The following is a 20844-nucleotide window of genomic DNA, read 5'->3' as shown; positions in this document are numbered from 1 at the left end:
TTCATTGTAGTAAAAATACACCTGTATCTGGAAGGTCCAACTGTTGGTGAGTCAGTATCCTGGCAAAAACTACACCATGAAGACAAAAGAAAACTCCAATCAACTCCACAAAAAAATTATTGAAAAGCACAAGTCAGTGATGGATACAAGAAAATTTCCAAACCACTGATTATCCCTTGGAGTGCAGTCAAGTCAATCATAAAGAAATGCAAAGAATATGGCACAGCTGTAAATCTGCCTAGAGCAGGCCATCCTCAGAAACTGAGTGACCATGCAAGAAGGAGGATGTCTGAGAGAAGCCACCAAGAGACCTATGACAAATCTAGAGGAGTTATAAGCTTCAGTGGCTGAGATGGAAGAGACTGCATATACAACAACTGTTGCCCGGGTGCTTCACTTTATGGGAGATTGGCAAAAAGAAAGCTACTGCTGAAAAGAAACTCACATGAAATCTCAGCTAGAGTTTGCCAGAAGACGTGGGAAACTCTGAAGTCAGATGGAAGAAGGTTCTATGATCTGATGAGACAAAAATTGAGCTTTTTGGTCATCAGAATAAATGCTATGTTTGGTGTAAGCCAAACATTGCATTTCATCAAAAACACCATCCCTACTTTGAAGCTTGGTGGTAGCTGCATCATACTGTGGGGATGCTTCATTGCAGCAAAATACAGAGAGATCCTGGAGGAAAACCTGATGCAGTCTACAAGAGAACTGTGACTTGGGAGATTTGTTTTCCAGCAAGACAATGACCCCGAGCATAAACCCAAAGCTACACAGGAATCGTTTAAGAATAACAAAGTTAATGTCCTGGAGTGGTCAAGTCAGAGTCCAGACCTCAAGTCAATTGAGAATTTGTGGCTGAACTTGAAAAGGGCTGTTCACTCACAATCCCCATGCAATCTGACAAAACCATGGTTTTGTAAAGAAGAATGGGGAATAACTACAGTGTTCAGATATGCAAAGCAAAGACCTATCCACACAGACTCAAGACAAAGGTGGATCTACTAAATACTGACTTGAAGGGGGCAAGTAATTATGCATTCAATTACACTGTTTTATAAATGTAATAAATTTAGACCAATTTGTAGAAACTTGTTTCACTTTGACATGAAAGAGTCTTCTGTTGATCAGTGTCAAAAAACCCCCAAATTAAATCAATAAAACATGAAAACCTTGGGGGTGGGGGGGGGGATGAGAGATGGTGAATACTTTTTCTAGGCACTGTATCTGCATACCTCAACTCAGTATTATCCCCCCTCCTCCACTCTGCTCCTTCCTACTACATCTGTGGCGCTTCACACACTCGATCTTTTCAATGATTTGAAGTTCCTTGGCCCCGATCATCCTATTTTCATTATGAATGTCCAGTCCCTATAGACCTCCATCCCCTATCAGGAAGGCCTCAAAGCTGTTTCTTTCTGGACACCAGACCCCCTCCACTACCACTCTCTTCCTTCTGGCAGTACTGGTCTCCTTCGGCTCCACTTCCTTCAAACAAAAGATGTAGCCACTGCACTCACAAGTGTCCCAGTTATGCCCGACTTTTTGTTGGTGATGTGGAACAGTCTACGTTACAAGCCTACACTAGTGTTACACCCCAACTTTTCCAATGCTGCATTGATGACTGCATTGATACTGCTTCCTGCACCCATGCTGAACTCATCAATTTTGTTTCCAACTACCACTCTGCCCTCAAATTTACCTGGTCCATTTCCAACACTACCTTCCCCTTTCTCGATCTCTGTCTCCAACTCTGGAGATGGCTCATCTGCTGCTATCTTTTATAAATTCATTGATTCTTACAGCTACTTGGACTCACCTCTTCTCACCTGTTACTTGTAAAGGTGCCATCCCTTTCTCTCAATGCCTCTGTCTCTGCCACCTGCTCTCAGGATGAGGCTTTTCATCCCAGAACTAAAGAGCTTCCCTCCTTCCACCATCAATGCTGACCTCACCCACACCTCTTCCATTTCACGCACACCTGCCCTCACACCCCATCCACCCACCATCCCACCAGGGATAGGATTCCTCTTGTCCTTACCTACCACCCCAACGGCCTTTGTGTCCAGCATACAATTCTCTGCAGCTTCCGCCATCGCCAACAGCATCCCACCATCAAGCACATCTTCCCCTTCCCCCACTTTCAGTGGGGATCACCCCCTCGGCAACTCACTTGTCCATTCAACCCACCCCACTGATCTTCCTCCTAGTACTTTCAAATGGAAAAAGTGCAACTCCTGCCCCTACACCTTCTCCCTCACTATCATTAAGGGCCTTAAAAGTCCTTCCAGGTGAGGTAACACTTCACCTGCGAGTCTGTTGGAGTCATCTACGTATCCTGAGTTGCCTCCTGTATATTGGTGAGATCCAACGTATATTGGGAGACTGCTTCGCTGAGCACCTACTCTCTGTCTGCCAGAAAAAGCGGGATTTTCCGGTGGCCATCAATTTAATTCTATTCCCCATTCCCATCGCGACATGTCAGTCCATGGCCTTCTCTACTGCTATGTTGAGGCCACACTCAGGCTGTAGGAGAAATACATTATATTCTGTCTGGGTCGCCTCCAACTTGATGGCATTAACATCGATATCTCGAACTTGCGGTTATTGCAGCAGCACCCCCCCCCCCCCCACCCACCATTCCGCATTTCCATTTTCCTCTCTGGCCTTTATCTTCTTACCTGCCCATCACCTCAATCTGGTGCTCCTCCCCTTTCCCTTTCTTCCATAGCCTTCTGTCCGCTCCTACTAGGCACCCCCTTCTTCATTATCCCTTTCACCAACTGACTTCCCAGCTCTCCACTTTAAGCTCCCCCTTCTGGTTTCAGCTATCACCTACTAGCTTGTACTTCTTCCTCCACCTCCCAACTTCTTACTCTGACTTCCCATCTTTTTTCTCCAGTCCTGATGAAGGGTCTCGGCGCGAATAGTCAACAGTTTACTCCTTTCCATAGATGCTGCCTGGTCTGCCGAATTCCTCCAGCATTTTGTGTTTTGTCCACTCTATCCAGACCTTTCGGTAGGTTTCAATAAGATCCCCCTCATTCTTCTAAATTCCAGTGAGTACAAGACCATCAAATGATCCTATGTTAACCCTTTCATTACTAGAATCATTCTGTGAACCTCCTCTTGGGCCTCTCCAATGCCAATTTTTTTTAGATAAGGGGCCCCAAACTGCTCACTATACTCTAAAGTGTGGTCTGACCAGTGCTTTATAAAGTCTCAGCATTACATGCTTGCTTTTATATTCCAGTTCTCTTGAAATGAATGGTAACATTGCATTTTCCTTCCTTACTACAAATTCAACCTGTAAGTTAACCTATAGGGAATCCTACACTAGGACTCCTAAGTCCCTTTGCACCTGCAATTTCTGAATTATCTCACCATTTAGAAAATAGTCTATGCCTTTATTTCCTCTACCCAAGAGCATGATGATACACTTCCCTATACTATATTTCATCTACCACTTCTTTATCAATTCTCCCAGCTATCCAAGTCCTTCTACAGCCTCCCTACTTCCTCAACATGATCCACCCTTTCACCCATCTTTGTATCATCTGCAAACTTGGCCACAAAGCCATCAATTTCATCATCTATTCTAGACCATTAATATATAACATGAAAATTAGCACAGCCAATTCCAACTCCTCCAGATCATCAGTAGTCACTGGCAGCCAATCAGAAATAGCCCCTTTTAGTCCCTCTTAGCCTTCTACCAGTCAGTCAATCTTCTAACCATGCTGGTATCTTTCCTGTGATAGCATGGGATCTTGTTTAGCTGCCTCATTTGTGACACCTTGTCAAAGGCATTTTGAAAATCAATAAGCAACATCCACTGACTCTCTTGTCTATCCTGCCTGTTACTACCACAAAGAATTCCAACAGATTTCTCAGGAAAGATCTCCCCTTGGTTTATTTTATCATATACAGTAGATTGTGGTTAATTAGGACACATCGAGACCTGTACATTTTGGCCCAATTAAGCAGCTGCCCCAATCATGGAAATAGTTATAAAGATAAAAAAGGATTTTAACTACCATTTAACTGAGTAAAAATATGTATTTAAATGAAATACAGAAATTAGAACACTACAACTACAATACTATAAAACCATGTATTAGTTCTTAATAGTTATCAATGAAGGAATTCATCCATTGTATGCTGTTGTGTATGCGGTGTTCCAGGAGGGGTATCACCTCTGGTGAAGGGGCAGCTTAGCCACCTTTAGTCCCTACCAGACACTCAGCTCTCACCTGTGTCTCCAAGTAGATGTTTGTATGCGACAGCAGCCACACACCATTTTGACTGTAGGCTAAATAGCCGGTGGGCCTCATAACCCAGTGGAACAGGGACATGCCTGCCTTAGCATGTGTAGTTAGCTCTGGCGGACTGGGCAGATGAGATAAACAGTGAAATCCAACAGCCATGAAGGCAGTTCTGCAATGCTCCATGGAGAGCAAAGGGCATGATAAGGCACAGAAGTCATGGTCATCCACTGTAACCAAGACAGACCCCTGTTCATGGCAACTTCTCATACCACTGGAGTTGGACTTCTGAGGTTGAGAGAGTGGAACTGCCCCAATGCAGTGGCTTTAAAAACATTCCCACATAGATACTGTCATCAGCAAAAATGATGAACAACCAACATGCTGCGTCGTCCTTTTGATTGACTGTATATGAATAAAATTAACACAGGCACCTAGTGCTGATAATGGACTACCTTCATACAATGCTTTTGAAGATTGCATCTTCTAAATCTTCATTTTCATTGTAATGTTCAAGATGATTGTTGGTACCTTCAAATTCCTAACTTGTGAAGCTGTTTCATTTTCACTCCCGTCCTTTCCTGGCATCTCCAAGCCTAAATGCTTGAAACCACAGTGAGCAAAAGAATCCAAAATTGTCTTAGATCTTGCCAACTATCAGTGACAAAAATCACTTCTTTTTGAACACAAACACATGAAACTGATTTAAAAACTGCTCACTCTAAGCACAGTGCAGCGTCTAACTGCCACAGAAGTGTACTTGACTGACAATAGTTAGAAACGGCTCGACAACAGCTTCCTGTCACAATTGTGGCATGGTGCCCAAATAACTTATGGTAATCCCATCAATTTTCTCCATTAGTTTCTGTTCTATAAGAGTTGTCCCAAATAAGCAGCGGCCCCGATTAATGGATGGCCCATTTAATTGGAATCCACTGTACTTACAGGCAATCCGAACCCTCGTCCTTAATAATGGACTCTAAAATCTTACCAACCAATGAAGTCAGACTAAATTGATTACTAAATTCCTGTTCAGAGAAACAAACATTTCACTCTAAACTATAAAAATTCAACACAGTTCACCATGTGCTGTTTTGACCAATGAAAAATCTAAATTGTGGGATGCCCCCAGCACATCTTTGGGTGTGCTGGTTGTAAATGCAAACAATGCATTTCACTGTATGTTTCGGTGTGCATGTGATAAATAAATTAATCGAAATGTAAGTAGAGTAGCCTCAAGCACCCTCAAGGTTCTACATACCACCCCATGCTCCTGCCCCAATAATGAATCAATATGCACCCCTAACTGGTCACTCTCAATAACAAACCAATAACCACTACAAGTTAAGGTATTCTTTCTAGCACAATATTTAAACACTGTTCAAAAGAAAAAAATGTCTATCATCAAGTTATTTTAATCCTAATGATAATTTTAATTGACTAATAATGGTAGCAATTTGGAATCAAGTGGACGCAAGTGACAGGAAATTTTCAAAACACCAAAATATTTATTTTGGTCCTGATGAAGGGTCTTAGCTCAAAACATTGACAGTTTATTTCCCTCCATAGATACTGCCCAACTTGCTGAGCTCCTCCAGCATTATGTGTGTTGCTCAAGGTTTCCAGCATCTGCAGAATCTTGAGTTTACCAGAATACTCAAGTCTCACATTAACAAATAAGAGATTAGCTAACATGGAGCTAACTTACACACATCTTCGTATTAGGGCGCAAACAATGCCACACTACTTTCTGTGAAAATCTGACGAGAGAATGACATTTAAGGAAATGTATTATCCTGAGGGAGATGGCAAAATCCTCTTAGAAATAGAGGAAAAGCAGCCAAACAAATTAGTAGACAGTAATCGGAATTATTCCATTTCTATAGCTCTAAGGCATGAACAACAGGCACAAGTTAAATAGTTAATAAGCTTAGGCACTATATGTAGCCTCATACTTACGAAGTTTCCTCAAAGGCTTTCACCCTCTCGCACCCTTCAGGTGGTTCTCGTTTGAAGTCATAGCTGTTGTTCGGTTTTGGGGAGGAGGCATACTTTGGTAGTGGAGAACTAGTCCCACTCTCTGCAACAGGATGCAACACAAGATTAAGAATTTATAGAGTCATGGCAACAAGAGGTTTCATGATAAAAACAGAAACACCAAAACAAGAGTGGGAGGAGGAGCACAAATAGACCACTCAGTCCAAGGCTATTCCATCACGACTGACCTTAAATAGTAATTCCATATCCCTTCTTTCACTCTCTCTCTGCCCCACCATATTCCTCAATGCCTCTTGGACACCTTCTTAAATACATGAAGCAACTTGGTCTCAGTGCCTTCTGTGATAGAGAATTACACAGGTTCACTATTCTCCAAATGAAAACTCAGCTTCATCCTGAATCTCCTACCCTGCATCTTGAGACTGTGACCCCATATTCCAGGCAAGGACAACATTCTCCGTGCATACAAATGGTCCAGTCCCGTTGGAATTCTTTACATTTCAATGAAATTCCCTCTTTCTTCTAAACTCCTGTCAATGAAGGCCTAGTCTACCCACCATCCCTTTTCTGCATCATCAAAGCAATCAGTTTGGTGGGCTTTTGCTGCGCTCCCCAAGTGGCAAGGAGACCAAAACTGTACACAATACTCCAGGTGTGGGCTTATTAGGAACTTTATAAGGGCATCTTTTCTTGTGCACTGTAAACACCTAGCAATGAAGACCAATATACCATTTATTTTAACTGTTTGCTCCATGTGGATATTTGCTTTCAGTGACAAGTGTGCAAGGACATCCTGATCACTTCTAACACTAACATTTCCAAATTTCTCATCATTTGGACATCTAAGATGCAATTACAAGCTGCTTAACAATCCTGGCTATTCTTGATAATATATTAGGGATGAGACAATAAAAACACTTTATATCAACTTGAAAGTTAACGGTTTTACAGCTCTTCTACTCAAGAGCATGTCTGGTTTAATTTATGTCTGTAGCTTTGGCCTTTTTAAAAACCTGTCCAAATTTACCATTTCACAGCAAAGCACGTCAACCAAATGATCCTAAAGTTTATTCCAAGAATAAAAGGGTGCAGGAGAGGGAGGTGTGAGGTCCTGAAATGAAACTGAAGGACTTAATATCCAAAGCGGCAAAGAAAAATCACAATGGAGTAAAGAAATTGTGGGAGGAAAAAGAGGTTTATAATTTAATGTAATAAATTTGGATCAAATCTGGGCTGGCAACAAAATGGTCACTAAACTTTCAAGTTCTTTTGGTCACTTCCAAGACAATTACTGGCCAGAGCAATGGTAGAACAGTTAAAATATTTTAAGGAATGTGTGACTGCTTCTGCTTTAACAGAATTATTAACTATTCCACAATTGTGCCAGCAAACAAAGGCACTGAAAACATCTAAAGTTGGTGTATATAACATTTTCTAATACTGAAAGGTAACAGAACATGGGAGAAATTTGAAGCTAGCGATAGTATATATGCAAACTTTGCATGAGAACATTTCAAAAGAGTAATCAAATAAAACAGAAGAATCAAGCTACAACTGTATTTTTAACTAATAAAAAAAAATTGAATTGACTTGAGTGCAAATTCCAGACCAAAATGGGAGAATATTTAGGGACAGAAAACAGTGAATCTTTTTATTTTTGTTTCCTTCAAATTTAATCCTTTGATGGCTGTGAATTGAAAGAAGGAATTTTAGAGAAGTGCAAAACAAAATCTTTAGATATTGCAGGGAAAATGTTTTACTGTCAAGGCATTTCTTTTCTTCCCAGTAATCAGCATTGTTAGACAGTCTTTTTTAGACCTATACATAGAAACTGCTGGAGTTACCACCTAGAGTGACTAAAAGGAGCAGTAGTCAAATTATCGGCAAAAATAAGGTGCATTAAGATAAAAACTGTTTTCTTGTAGACCTTTTCTTGTAACGCACAACTTTAAACCATGATTAGTGGGAAATTTCCCACGCGAAAGGTGGAAAATAATAAAAACTATACAAGTGTTTCTCGGAATGGCAGGTGGTGACTAGTGGGGTGCCACAGGGCTCGGTATTGGGACCACAGCTATTTACGATTTACGTCAAAGATTTAGATGAAGGCATTGAGAATAACATCAGCAAGTTTGCTGATGATACTAAGCGGGGTGGCAGTGTGACATGTGATGAGGATGTTAGGAGAATTCAGGGTGACTTGGATAGGCTGGGTGAGTGGGCAGATACTTGGCAGATGACGTTTAATGTGAATAAGTGTGAGGTTATCCACTTTGGGAGTAAGAACAGGAAGACAGATTATTATCTGAGCGGTGTAGAGTTAGGTAAGGGAGAAATGCAAAGAGATCTAGGAGTCCTTGTTCATCAGTCACTGAAGGTGAATGAGCAAGTGCAGCAGGCAGTGAAGAAGGCTAATGGGATGTTGGCCTTTATTACAAAGGAAATTGAGTACAAGAGCAAGGAAATCCTCTTGCATTTGTACAGGGCCCTGGTGAGACCACACCTGGAGTATTGTGTACAGTTTTGGTCTCCAGGGTTAAGGAAGGACATCCTGGCTGTAGAGGAAGTGCAGCATTGATTCACAAGGTTAATTCCTGGGATGTCAGGACTGTCTTATGCACAGAGGTTAGAGAGACTGGGCTTGTACACACTGGAATTAAGGAGATTGAGAGGGGATCTGATTGCAACATATAAGATTATTAAGGGATTCGACAAAATAGAGGCAGGAAATATGTTCCAGATGCTGGGAGAGTCCAGTACCAGAGGGCATGGTTTGAGAATAAGGGGTAGGTCATTTAGGACAGAGTTAAGAAAAAACTTCTTCTCCCAGAGAGTTGTGGGGGCCTGGAATGCACTGCCTCAGAAGGCAGTGGAGGCCAATTCTCTGGATGCTTTCAAGATGGAGCTAGATAGGTATCTTATGGACAGGGAAATCAAGGGATATGGGGACAAGGCAGGAACCAGGTATTGATAGTAGATGATCAGCCATGATCTCAAAATGGCAGTGCAGGCTCGAAGAGCTAAATGGTCTACTTCTGCACCTATTGTCTATTGTCTGTAAAATAAAACCTTCCTCAATAGTACTGGCCTGATAACAACTTTACACACATGACAGCAACTAAGAAAATGATAACTTTGTCAGATAGAATAATGATTCAATCCCAATAATTCTTCTTAAACTGCACCCAATACCTTTCTCTTTGCTGTCTGTAAGAAGTTCATCAGTATAGCATGGACTCTCTCCATTACCCTCACTGGCTATAGCAAGGAACGTTGGCGAGACAGACTGGGATCTGCTGCTGCTGGTACTGCTCCGATCCATTCCTGATGGGGTTTGAGTATCAATACTACGAGTACTGCTGCTTCGTTGCTGTATGGGAAATGGAGCACGATGACCATCTGGAGTATCCTGCAGCTGGCACACAGAAATGAGGTATCAGAGTTATTCAATTCCTCCAATAATCACAGTTTCTAGACTTCTCACACTGGAGGTTTGAAGATCCTACTTTTTAAAAACAGAAACTACTTCAAGGGAATTTGATTGACTGAAGTCCTAAGATTCTGAAAAGTACAACATAAATGCAAGTCTTTATAAAATGCTATTTAAGTAGACTTGGAAGTAGACTTAAGTAGATTTAAGTAGACTTGATAATGATATCAGGAAATAAATTATTTGACTAATGGTAATAATGCTGAGTGAACAGTTTGAGGATATTTTTAAAGTACAAAGTATTATAATCAAATATTGCACATAAACTTTTCTTTCAGGATATACAGTGCCATTAAAAGGGCAAGAATTTGAAAGAAAAATTGTCTCAGATTCAATTTTGGGCAGCTTTTTCCATTGATTGAGGCACTTAGATTAGTAATGAACATGTCATCAAGAAATCTGGGGATAATTAGAGTGGGAACAAGGGAAAACATGATTGAAGTGGTGGAGTTTTGTAAACCTTGATATCAAGATGATCCATTTAACCTCTGTCCAGGAGTTTATCATCATTCTACTAGATTATGCCAAGAAAAAAAGAACTTACATCAAACATATAAAAATTCCATGAAGTATAATCAGGAAAAATAGAACAATGAACTGCAGTATTAGGGAGTTGGTCAAGATGGTAGGTTTTTGCTGGGAGAAAGAGAGATGCATGGAGTCAACATTGCTCAGCAGACTTGTTGTAATGTAAGTGCACAGTGTCCTGCTTTTCACAAACCAGAGGCCTTGCTGAATGAATATAGTGAGAAGTGCTCTCAGTGAGAACAGGGGCTTACAATGAAATAACTACTGATACTCTCCAAGCCCATGTGGAAAATAAACAACAAGCAATCTGCAGGAGGAACTCGGTGGGTTAAGGAGCATCTGCTGGGAGGTGGGGGGGGGGGGGGGAGAGAAGAGGTGAGAGTTGCTGGGGAGAAGGAACCGTCAACACTTTGGATTGAAACCCTGCATCTGGATTGTTAGTCGCTCCATTTTCCAGCGTCTGTGGTCTCTTGTGTGCATGAAGGAATACATCCATTTTTACAGGGGTAGGAGAGAATGTGTATTATATGAAGGAAATGCACCCTTTTCCAGAAAGCTAAACTGAGTGAAGAAGATAAGGAAATAGTAAGCAGAAGCCAAGCGTTTTTCAATTTACGACAAAGTGGAGAGAAATTGGATGCAGATTCAATCCTAGGGTACTTCTGCGACTATCTGCAATCTCAAACTAAACAAGTTGTGTCTTGGAAACATTTCAGCCATTGATCCTTTGCTTTCAAAGACCAAGGAAAGTTACCAATTAATTTAGAGGAACCTGTTAGTTAAGCAACTTGCTATGAATTTTTATTTTTAGCTCAGGGCACTGAAAATGCAAATCTGCTCTCTCAACAACTTAAATGCACTGAGTACGGAATGACAATCAGTATTAAAAATACTATTCTACTTACTTATCAACATTCCCCTCCTTTTCAGAAGCTCAATTTCCATTGACAAATACATTGTCATCTCATGGAGGCAAGAACACTGAAATAAAAGCCAACTGTACTTTTTTCCCCCATAGATGCAGCCTCGCCTGCTGAGTTCCTCCAGCACTTTGTGTGTGTTGCCACCAAATAACATGTTATCTTTCTCATAAGATCTCATTCTCAAGATACACTCAAGTCACCTGCCACAGAAAAGTACACTCTGATCCTAAGAATATGACCCAAGGAATTCAAAAATTTTAGCTGGTTTTAAAGGAGATTGAAATTTAAAGCTCGAATATAACAAATGTAAATTGAGAAACTAAAAGCATTTCTCCCCTCCCTTCAGCCTCCGCTGATTCAAACCAGAAACTTCAATAACATTTCTACAGGTGCATTAAAACCCAACTTGTTTTGCAGATCATAATGAAAATCAATTTTTAGTGGAGCTAATAAAGAGTATAGTACAGAAAATGGGTACGGAGGGAGAAAGCCATCGAATAATAGAGGTTCTGTAACATTGGAAAAAGCTTGTCAAGAAATTAGAGGTGCCTGTAATTGATATACAGTGATTCAAGACCTAATATTTTAATATATAAAAGATGGGACAAGTCAAATTAGTGGAAAGTGGAGGACAAAGTCACAGGATGAAAATGAGATTGTATTTTGAGATGAGGGAAAAGGCTACTTTGTTAAATGATAATTTTGTTGTAAAGTGGAAAGTAAGATATTAAAAAAAAAGTTAAGATACAAAACCCAATCGGAAAAGTGCTTTTTCCGGGCTAATAGGTGAAATTAAAGATAATATCAAATTAAAAGGAGGTTATAAAATTACCAGTAAAAAGTGGGCTTGGCAATTTGAGATCAACGGAGGACTAAGAAATTGATAAAGAAAGGGAAGACTGGAAGATTGTAAACTGGTGAGAAACTGCCAAGAGCCGTTATAGGTATGTAAAAAGAAAAGTTTTAGTGAGAGCTAATGTGGGCAGTCAGAGACAATGGAATTTATATGAACCAATAAGGAATTGGGGCCACTGAACTATCTTGTGACTGCCTTCATGGAAGGCAGAAATAAAACTTACAGAAATACAAACTAATAGTGAAAATCAGAAACTAAAAATTATTGTAAATAAGTTTACAAAAAGTATGGGAGATTTATCCTAAAGGCCAATATTATACATACCAGAGTTTTGGAAGTACTGACTATATAAACAGATGCAATGGTGATCATCTTTTAAAATTCTATGAATTCTGGAACTGTCCTCATGTTTGGAGGTAGCAAATGTAATCTCACTATTTAAGGAGGGAGAGAGAAAAAACTGAACTAACCATTAACGTAAGATTAGTAGCAGGAAAAATATTGAAATCTGTAAGGACATAATTGCTGAATATCTAGAAGAGAACAATAGGCTTGAACAGACAACAGATTTACGAAAGGGTAATTAATGTTTGATAATCTATGGAGTTTGAAGATGTAATAAGTAGAGCAGACAAGGGTAACAAGCAGATATGATACATTTATATTTTTAATAAGGCCTTTGATAAGATTCCAATACAGGATGGAGGTCAACACCAATACCTTTGAATGGGAAATCCTACAAAAAGTAGGATACAGCTCAGTCCATCACAGCTAAAGCACCTCCACAGCATTGAGTACATTTATACAGAGCACTGCCGCAGGAAAGCAATATCCATCATCAAAAACCCCTCCGTCCAGGGTCATGCTCCCTTTATGCTTCAAGAAAGTACAAAAGCCTCAGGACCCACACTACTACATTCAGGAACAGTTATTACCCCCTCAATCATCAAGCTCTTGAATCAATGAGGATAACTTCACTCATCCCGCCCAAAACCTGTGGACTCTTTCAAGGACTCTTCATTGCATGTTCTCAATATATATTGCTTATTTATTTAATATTATTATTTCTTTACCTTTTCTTTTGTATTTCCAGTTTATTTTGCACATTGGTTATACGTTTCTTGGGTTCACTGAGTATGCCCACAATTAAACAAATCTCAGGGTTATACAACTACTTGTAAAAGTATTCAGCCCCAACCCTTTGCCCACATGTGTGTATTACAATTTAACTGAGAAATTTTTATTTGTGAATCACATGCTCCTTTTCTCCCTCCACAGTAGAGCTCCCAAAACAGGGAAAATTGTAAAGCATGAAAAACTAAAATTTCAAAAACTGAAATGTCAGCAGTTCAAAAGAAAAAAAAGAAAAGCAGTTGAGTCACCTCTTGCAGCTATTACAGCCAGTAGTCCTTTTGGATAAGTCTCTATAAGCTTTGCACAATGCAATGGAGCAAGAATTTCCCATTCCTCCTTGCAAAATTGTTCAAGCTATGCCAGGTTAGTTGGGGAGCAGTGGCTGACAGCAATCTTGAAGTTTTGCCAGAGATGTTAAATTGGGTTAAGGTCCGGACTCTGAATGGGACACTCAAGGACAACAATTTTCTTCATTTGAAGCCACTCCATCGTTGCTTTGGGGTATGCTCTGCGTCATTGTCCTGCTGAAAGATGAACTTCGTCTCCAGTATAAGCTTTCTGGCAGAGGCTAGCAGGTTTTTATCCAGGACTTCTGTGTATTTAGCAGCATTCATCTTTCCATCATTCCGGACCAGATTTTCAGTCCCTGCTGCTGTAAAGCATCCTCATAGCATGGTGTTACCTCCACAATAGGGATGGTATTACAATGCAGTATTAGATTTATGCCACACATACCAGCTTCACTTCAGTCTCATCTGACCACAAAACCTTCTTCCACAATATTACAGTATCTTCGAAGTGATTCTTTACAAAGTCTTGACGGGCAAGGATATGCTTTTTTTTAGCCAGGGCTATTTCCCTGCCACTGTTCCATTGTAGCCTCTCTTACAAGTGCCATTCATCTCTAGCGACTTAAGTTTAGAGGGATCAGCCTGTCCTAGGCAATTTTTCCATGATAGACTGTACTGAGCTCCAAGATTGGTTCAGTGCCTATGAGATACTCTTGTACCAGATTTGTGCTTCTTTATTATCATTTCCCTAACTTGTCTTGAATGCTCTTTTGTCTTTATTTTGCTTTAGTCTGTTGAAAATTTATCATACAGTTGGACCTTACAGAGAGATTTTTATTCCAATGAATTCATTGAAAACAGGTGATCCTCCAATTTTTTTGTATCAACAAGTTAGCTGAGTATGTAATAGGGTAAATTAGGTAACAGTATATTGATCCTAAGGAAAGTTAGTGCAGTAATTACAAAGGGGATGAATACTTTCTCAGATTCATAATTTTAATTTTTAATTTTTAGTAAATTGTTGATAGGGTTTGGAATTTTTCTTTTGATTTGATATGATGTACAATGTTTTGTAGGTCAGCTCAAAAATCTAACTTCAATGCATTTTAAATTTAGAAAATGAGACAATAAAATGTGAAAATAGTTATGGGGGCCGAATACTTTTTCAAGGCACTGCATATGGTGACATAAACGTACTTTGATAATAAGTATATTTTTTGAACTTTGAAGATTAGAGAATAATGAATTGAGGGTAAGCATGAACTAAGAATTGATTAATGGACAGAAAGCTGAAAGTAGGAAAAAGCAAGCTCACTTCAGATTCACACACACAAAATGCTGGAGGTACTCAGCAGGTTAGACAGCATCTATGGAGAGGAATAAACAGTTGATGTTTCGGGACAAGACCCTGCATCAGAATCCTTTTGAGGTTGGCAGCTTGTGGTGATCAACACTTGAGTTGTAACTATTCACATACACCATCAATTTGATTGGAGAATAAATTTGTTAATGATATAGAACTACATGGAAGAAAGTAGGGGAAAATATACAGAGACTGCAAGGGGATACAGACAAGCTAAGTAAATAGACAACAACACTGGAAATGAAACATGATATTGAAAATGTAGGACTAGTGACAAAATAGAAAAGCTAATTATTTTAATAAAATGATGAAGAATCGGGAAATGTTGATGGACATGGGAACCTTGATCACTTTCTACTGAAAGCCAACATCCAAATGCAGTAAGCAAGTAGGAAGACAGAGTATAGGAGGTTTTATTACAACAGGATCTGCATTCAGCAGTCTACAAGTTGACTTATTGAAAACATAGGCCTTGGTGAGACCACATGCAGAGTATTTTGCTCCTAACCTAAAAAAAATTATGCTTGTCATGGGATATTAGGAGAATAAATGGACATGGAAATGGTGCAGGAAAATAGGACTGATGTAAAAGATCAGTAATGGCTGACTCAAATAGCCTCAAAAAGGATCGGATGTCCTGCACTGCTCCAGATTTATATGTTATAGCCAGCTCTCCTGTACAGGAACTGGTGGAATATTGTGCACAACAGGAAGAAACTGTCATTTTTCACTCGTCACCCAAGATGACCAGCGTAGATAATGTGACAAAATAAAATTCCTTAAAAATCTTTTGAACCAATTATAGATACACTGATCATGAAGGCAAGACTTCACTCATTAGCCTATGTAGAGAAAATTTCTAACAAATCTGTTATTTTCGGGCACTGACAAATATGAAGTGACCCCATGGTTGATGGCAAAAGAAAGAAGTTTTCTTCATTATATTCTTAAACAGTGCAAAATGCACAGCCACAAATGTCAGTCGGATTCAATTGCTGTGTAAGTACAAGGGAAGGCTAATCTAATGTCCCTGGTAATGCAAATTCCAACTTATTGTCCTGCCTAATGATCAACATAATGTAACAGGTTTCAATGTATACAATGTGCCTTCCAGCAAAAATGAATACAACTATATGACGAAGACAACAAATTTATATTGAAACGATAGTCAAAACCGCAAAGTAAATTAACATCATTCATTTGAAATTTCTGATTAAAAGCATATTAACAGTCAGACTTGAGTCTGCTCTGCCATTCAGTAAGATCATGGCAGTTCCATCTTTGGCCTCAAAACCATTTCCCTCCTTTTCCCCATACCTTTTAACCTCCTTGTAAACTGCCTGTAGTTTGCTTAGCATACAGGATCCAGTCCCAAAAACAAGTGCAAATAGAATCAGCACTATAGGGTACAGTATGGCATGATATACTCACGGGGTAATTTACTGACAGTGCTGCTGAGCTGGAAACACCATAAACTCCCGCCCCCTGCTGTACAGTCTCGGTAATTAACCATGTGTTTAAGGTAATTGGAGGAAAGTGGGGGTGGGGGGGGGGTGGATGTCAGAGGCAAGTTTTTTGCACAGAGAGTAGAAAATGCATGGAATGCCCTGCCGGGGGTGATGGTAGAGGCAGATACATTAGTAGCATTTAAGAAACTCTTAGAAAGACACAGATGATAGAAAAATATGGAGATTTATGTTGGAGGAAAGGGTTAGATTGACCTTAAAGTAGGTTAAAAAGTCTGACAACATGTGTAATGTTCTATGTCTCTGGTCTTTGCTGACCAACAGATAGATTGGACACATGAACAAAGCATGAGAAGGTTAAACTACATGCATATTCATGCTGCATCATGATAAAATGCATAATACTTCAATAAAACAAAAAACACCAATCCTATATGTGCAATCCATTCCACTGATTGTCCCATGGGTCACTTTTGGCATGGTTCTTTCAAACTGACAAGAAATATTGAGAAAGTGATTTAAAACATTTTATACAGAATGCAGAAGCTGGGACTGTTCATTTTTGAACAGAAGAGTTTGCAAGGAGATCTGACAGAAATTATTTAAAATCATTAAGAATATAGACAGTACAGTCAGAAATAATTATTCCAAATAGCAAACAGATCATGAATGTAAGAACAGGGAATGAAAGTGAATGGCAAAAGAGCTGTAGGTGACTTTTTAAGAACACATACAGGTGGCTAAGAACAGAAACATGGTAAAGATAAATGGGTGGTTGATGGGTGCCATAGACATGGTGGGTTGAATGGTCTGTTTCCATACTGTATGGCTCTATGGAAGTGGGAATAGGTGGACAGCTCTCACACAGAACTAGTACACATTGCTCAACACATTGTTTCCTGACAGAGCATAGATTCAGAAGGATGCAATCTGCAATCTATATGCTTTCATGCTGTAACTGTTCATATTCTGAGCTGAATGCTCCACTCAGTTCAAATATATGGCAATCTTACATCTGCAAGAGAATTATTTTAAGTCTTTTTTTTAAATTTCATGTTAAGGGGTTCTTCGGAATGGCAGCAGGAAAGGAAATAATTTTCCTTTCGGGCTATTACACTGATGGCATCAGGTTGTGCAACAATCCATTTAAGCTTTAAGTTGTTTATCATTAAGATCAAATACATTCCAAATGTCCAATTTTTTTTGAGGGGGAGAAAATGAAAGCTAATTAAAACAAATCTTTTTGGTTGTAGGAGTGATGAGCAAGGAAATGGAAGTGGATTGGAGGTGTATTCATTCAAACAAAACTGTCTCGCCTTGCAATAGTTGAAAGATGCCCCCTAATCCATCTGCTGAAATGGGTGCCAGCACTAAAGCTGGTTTTAGTGCTGCTTCGCTGTGCAGCTGTTTGGCTCGGCTGTGCTATTCAACCTAGTAAAGAGCACTTTCATTTAGAATGGAACAGGTGCGCAGGAACAAAAGAAATCAATCTTTATTTGGCTGCTCTTAGCTATCACTTTGCTTTAAAAAAAAAGCAAAGCAAAAATCAAAAAAATACTCTGCATAATAATAGTGCAACTACTTCGACTTGCAAATGAAACCATAGGAAGCAAACACAGTCTAAATTAAAGCTTAAGCAGTCTTCTGAATATCCAAGTTGACAACTAAATCTGGCCTCCTCATAAACCCTATATGTTTCCACTCTTGAAAGTTATCTTGGAACTCAGCTCTTAAAGCAAAGCTATTTTATTCTAAACCAATCATTTAAGTCCCGATGAAAGGTCACAGCCTGAAGAATCAACTGTTTATTCCTTTCCATGGATGCTGCCTAACATGCCGAGTTCCTCTAGCATTTTATATGTTTCACTCTGGATTTTCTGCATCTGCAGTATCTCGTGTTTATTATTTAACATTTACTATCTGACAATTTTGCCCAGTATCCAATTTGGTGAGAAGATTGCTTTTTCATTTTGAAAACTAATGAGATTGATATATTTATAACAATGGAAACCCTATACTTAAGTCTATATACATGAACCAAAAACATTTGTATGTAATACTCTGAATTACTAGCTCAAATTCCTCCTAGTTCTGCAGATACATTAAAAGGTTCAACATGGTTTCCAAGCACAGCACAGATTTAGAAGGATGCCATCTGTAATTCATTTTTCTTGCTTTCAGTGCTCAAATCATCATAAAAATCATATTCTGTACCAATGACTGAAACCTCCTCTTGTATTATGCTGAATTCTAGAGAAAAATAACACAGTGGTGTAAAGCAAGCTTCTTCCAAATGCCTAACAAAGGTAATTCATAAAAAAGTTGAAATATAGCAAAGTACTACTGTCTATCCTTTCAATTTTGTTTAAAGATGTATATAGCTTTTTACAATGAAACTAAGATTTCTTGCATCTCAGCAAGCTAAACAGATGAGCCATGTATTTTATATTTCATCGAGCAAGCCACACTTTACTTGGTTTGCATTATTAAAACAGATTGCCTCATAAAAGGCATTCTCTTTAAATCTTGAATTTATATAAAAGGCAGAACTACAAATAAGTTATCCCCAGAATAGAAAGGCCATGATATTAAAAAGTGGCAGCCAGATGCAGAATGAATCCTCCTTGCAATCCAATGCTGTCAATCGGGATCCCTTTTTTAAGCAAATAGCCTTATTGCCCCAAGCTTCATTCTATGTACACATCCTTTTGCTCATTCAATCTGATTTTAGCAATACGAAACACTTCCAGGTCTACGCTTGCTCAATGAATAAGGCATTATCTAATGTAAAACAGTCGGATTAGTTACTGATGCCTGATAATAGAATCTATAAATTTGCTGACAGCGCAACAATTGTTGGCAGAATTTCAGTTGGTGATGATGAGGTGTACAGGAGTGAGATAGACCAGCTGGTTGAGTAGAGTCACAGCAACAACCTTGTACTCAACATCAGTCAAAGAAATTGATTGTGGACTTCAGGAAAGGGAAGTCAAGGAAAGTCATACCAGTCTTCAATGAGGGATCAGAAGTGGAAAGGGTGAGCAGTTTCAAGTTTCTAGGTATCAGCATCTTTGTGGGTCTATCCTGGGCCCAACATATTGATGCAATAACAAAGAAGGCATGACAGTGGCTATATCTCATTAGGAGTTAGAGGAGAATTGTTATGTCACCAAAGACACTTGCAAATTTCTACAGATGTACCATGGAGAACATTCTAACTGGTTGCATCACCATCCAGTACAGAGGGGCTACTGCACAGGATCAGAAAAGACAACAGAAAGTTGTAAACTCTGCCACTCTATCATGAGCACTAGCGTCACCAGCATTGAGGATATCTTCAAAAGGCAATGCCTCAAAAAAGCAGCATTCATCATTAAAGACCCCTGTCATCTAGGACATGCCTCTTCTCATTATTAACATCAAAGAATTGTACAGGTGCCTGAAGACATACACTTAATGTTTCAAGAACAGCTTCTTCCCCTCTGCCATTAGATTTCCAAATGAACAATAAACCATGAACACTACTTCAGTATTTTTCTTCCCTTTTGTACTATTTATTTAATCTCCTTTTTTATATATATTTCTCATTGCAAATTATAGTTTTTATTATGTACTCCTGATATTGATTCTAATTCTAATTTTTCCTTCAACAGCTGGTGTCATACACAACATCCTTTCCCAATTAGCTGGGCAGTGGGAAGTTGGGTGGTATAAAGCCAAAATTATGTAGGAATCTAACAGCTGATTGCAATTCAGTAACTATTGTTGGAAAGATTTTTTTTGAAGGGAGAAATTATTTCAACTATGACAGTCTATATGGTCGAATATTATTCCAATACTTACTGACCAGGGTCAAACAAAGCTAGAGTGGCATTCAATGGCCATGGGATCTTAGTCTACTTCACTATTAAGTAACAGGAATGGGCAGGAAGAAATTGGAAATAATAAACATATGCCTAAAAAAAAGGTATAAGGCCACTGAAGTGAAGGCACTCAATGCACTGAGTACTTCAAGCGTTTTTTTGGTTTACTGTCAAATTCCAAGCATCTATAATGTATGGCATTGATATTTAATATTAATTGATGAACAGCAACTCTGTAGCAAACTTTAATATTTCACCAGTGCCAATATTATACGTAGTATTCTGTCTGAAATAATGAGCAATATATTTCTAATTTGCATCTATAATTAAAGTGTTTAAAACTAATGTCACTATTCTGTAGAGCAGCAAATGCGGAAATAGAGAAGGAAGGATTTTGTAGGATTTTCCATTCAAGGGCTTTGGTGTTTCCATTGGTATTCCCTACCCACCATTGAACACATCTACAAGGAGTGCTGTCACAGGAAAGCAGTATCTGTCATCAAGGACCCCCAATACCCAGGCCATGTTCTCTTCTTGCTGCTGCCATCAGGAAGAAGGGGCAGGAACCTCAGGACCCACACTACCAGGTTCAGGAACGGCTATCATTGCTCAACCATCAGGCTCTTGAACCAGATAGAGGGATAATTTCACTTCACTTCAGTCACCCC

At 39.2% G+C, this 20844-nt stretch overlaps 1 protein-coding gene across 3 annotated transcripts in view; it reads right to left on the bottom strand.

Moving 5' to 3' along the window:
* fam117bb (family with sequence similarity 117 member Bb) overlaps window positions 1-20844 on the bottom strand; it is a 207805-nt gene that overhangs the window by 21195 nt on the left and 165766 nt on the right. For all 3 annotated transcript variants that reach the window (XM_059967375.1, XM_059967376.1, XM_059967377.1), the window contains 2 exons: window positions 9456-9678; window positions 6225-6345 (listed from right to left, as the gene is read on the bottom strand). In XM_059967375.1, the coding sequence (XP_059823358.1) occupies window positions 6225-6345; window positions 9456-9678 (344 nt within the window). The remainder of the gene's footprint in view (window positions 1-6224; window positions 6346-9455; window positions 9679-20844) is intronic.

This window comes from Hypanus sabinus, chromosome 4 (assembly GCF_030144855.1).
Source record: "Hypanus sabinus isolate sHypSab1 chromosome 4, sHypSab1.hap1, whole genome shotgun sequence".
In the NCBI taxonomy this organism is placed as follows: Eukaryota; Metazoa; Chordata; class Chondrichthyes; order Myliobatiformes; family Dasyatidae; genus Hypanus; species Hypanus sabinus.
Note: the sequence above shows the minus strand (reverse complement) of the source record. Positions and strands in the feature narration are given on the sequence as shown.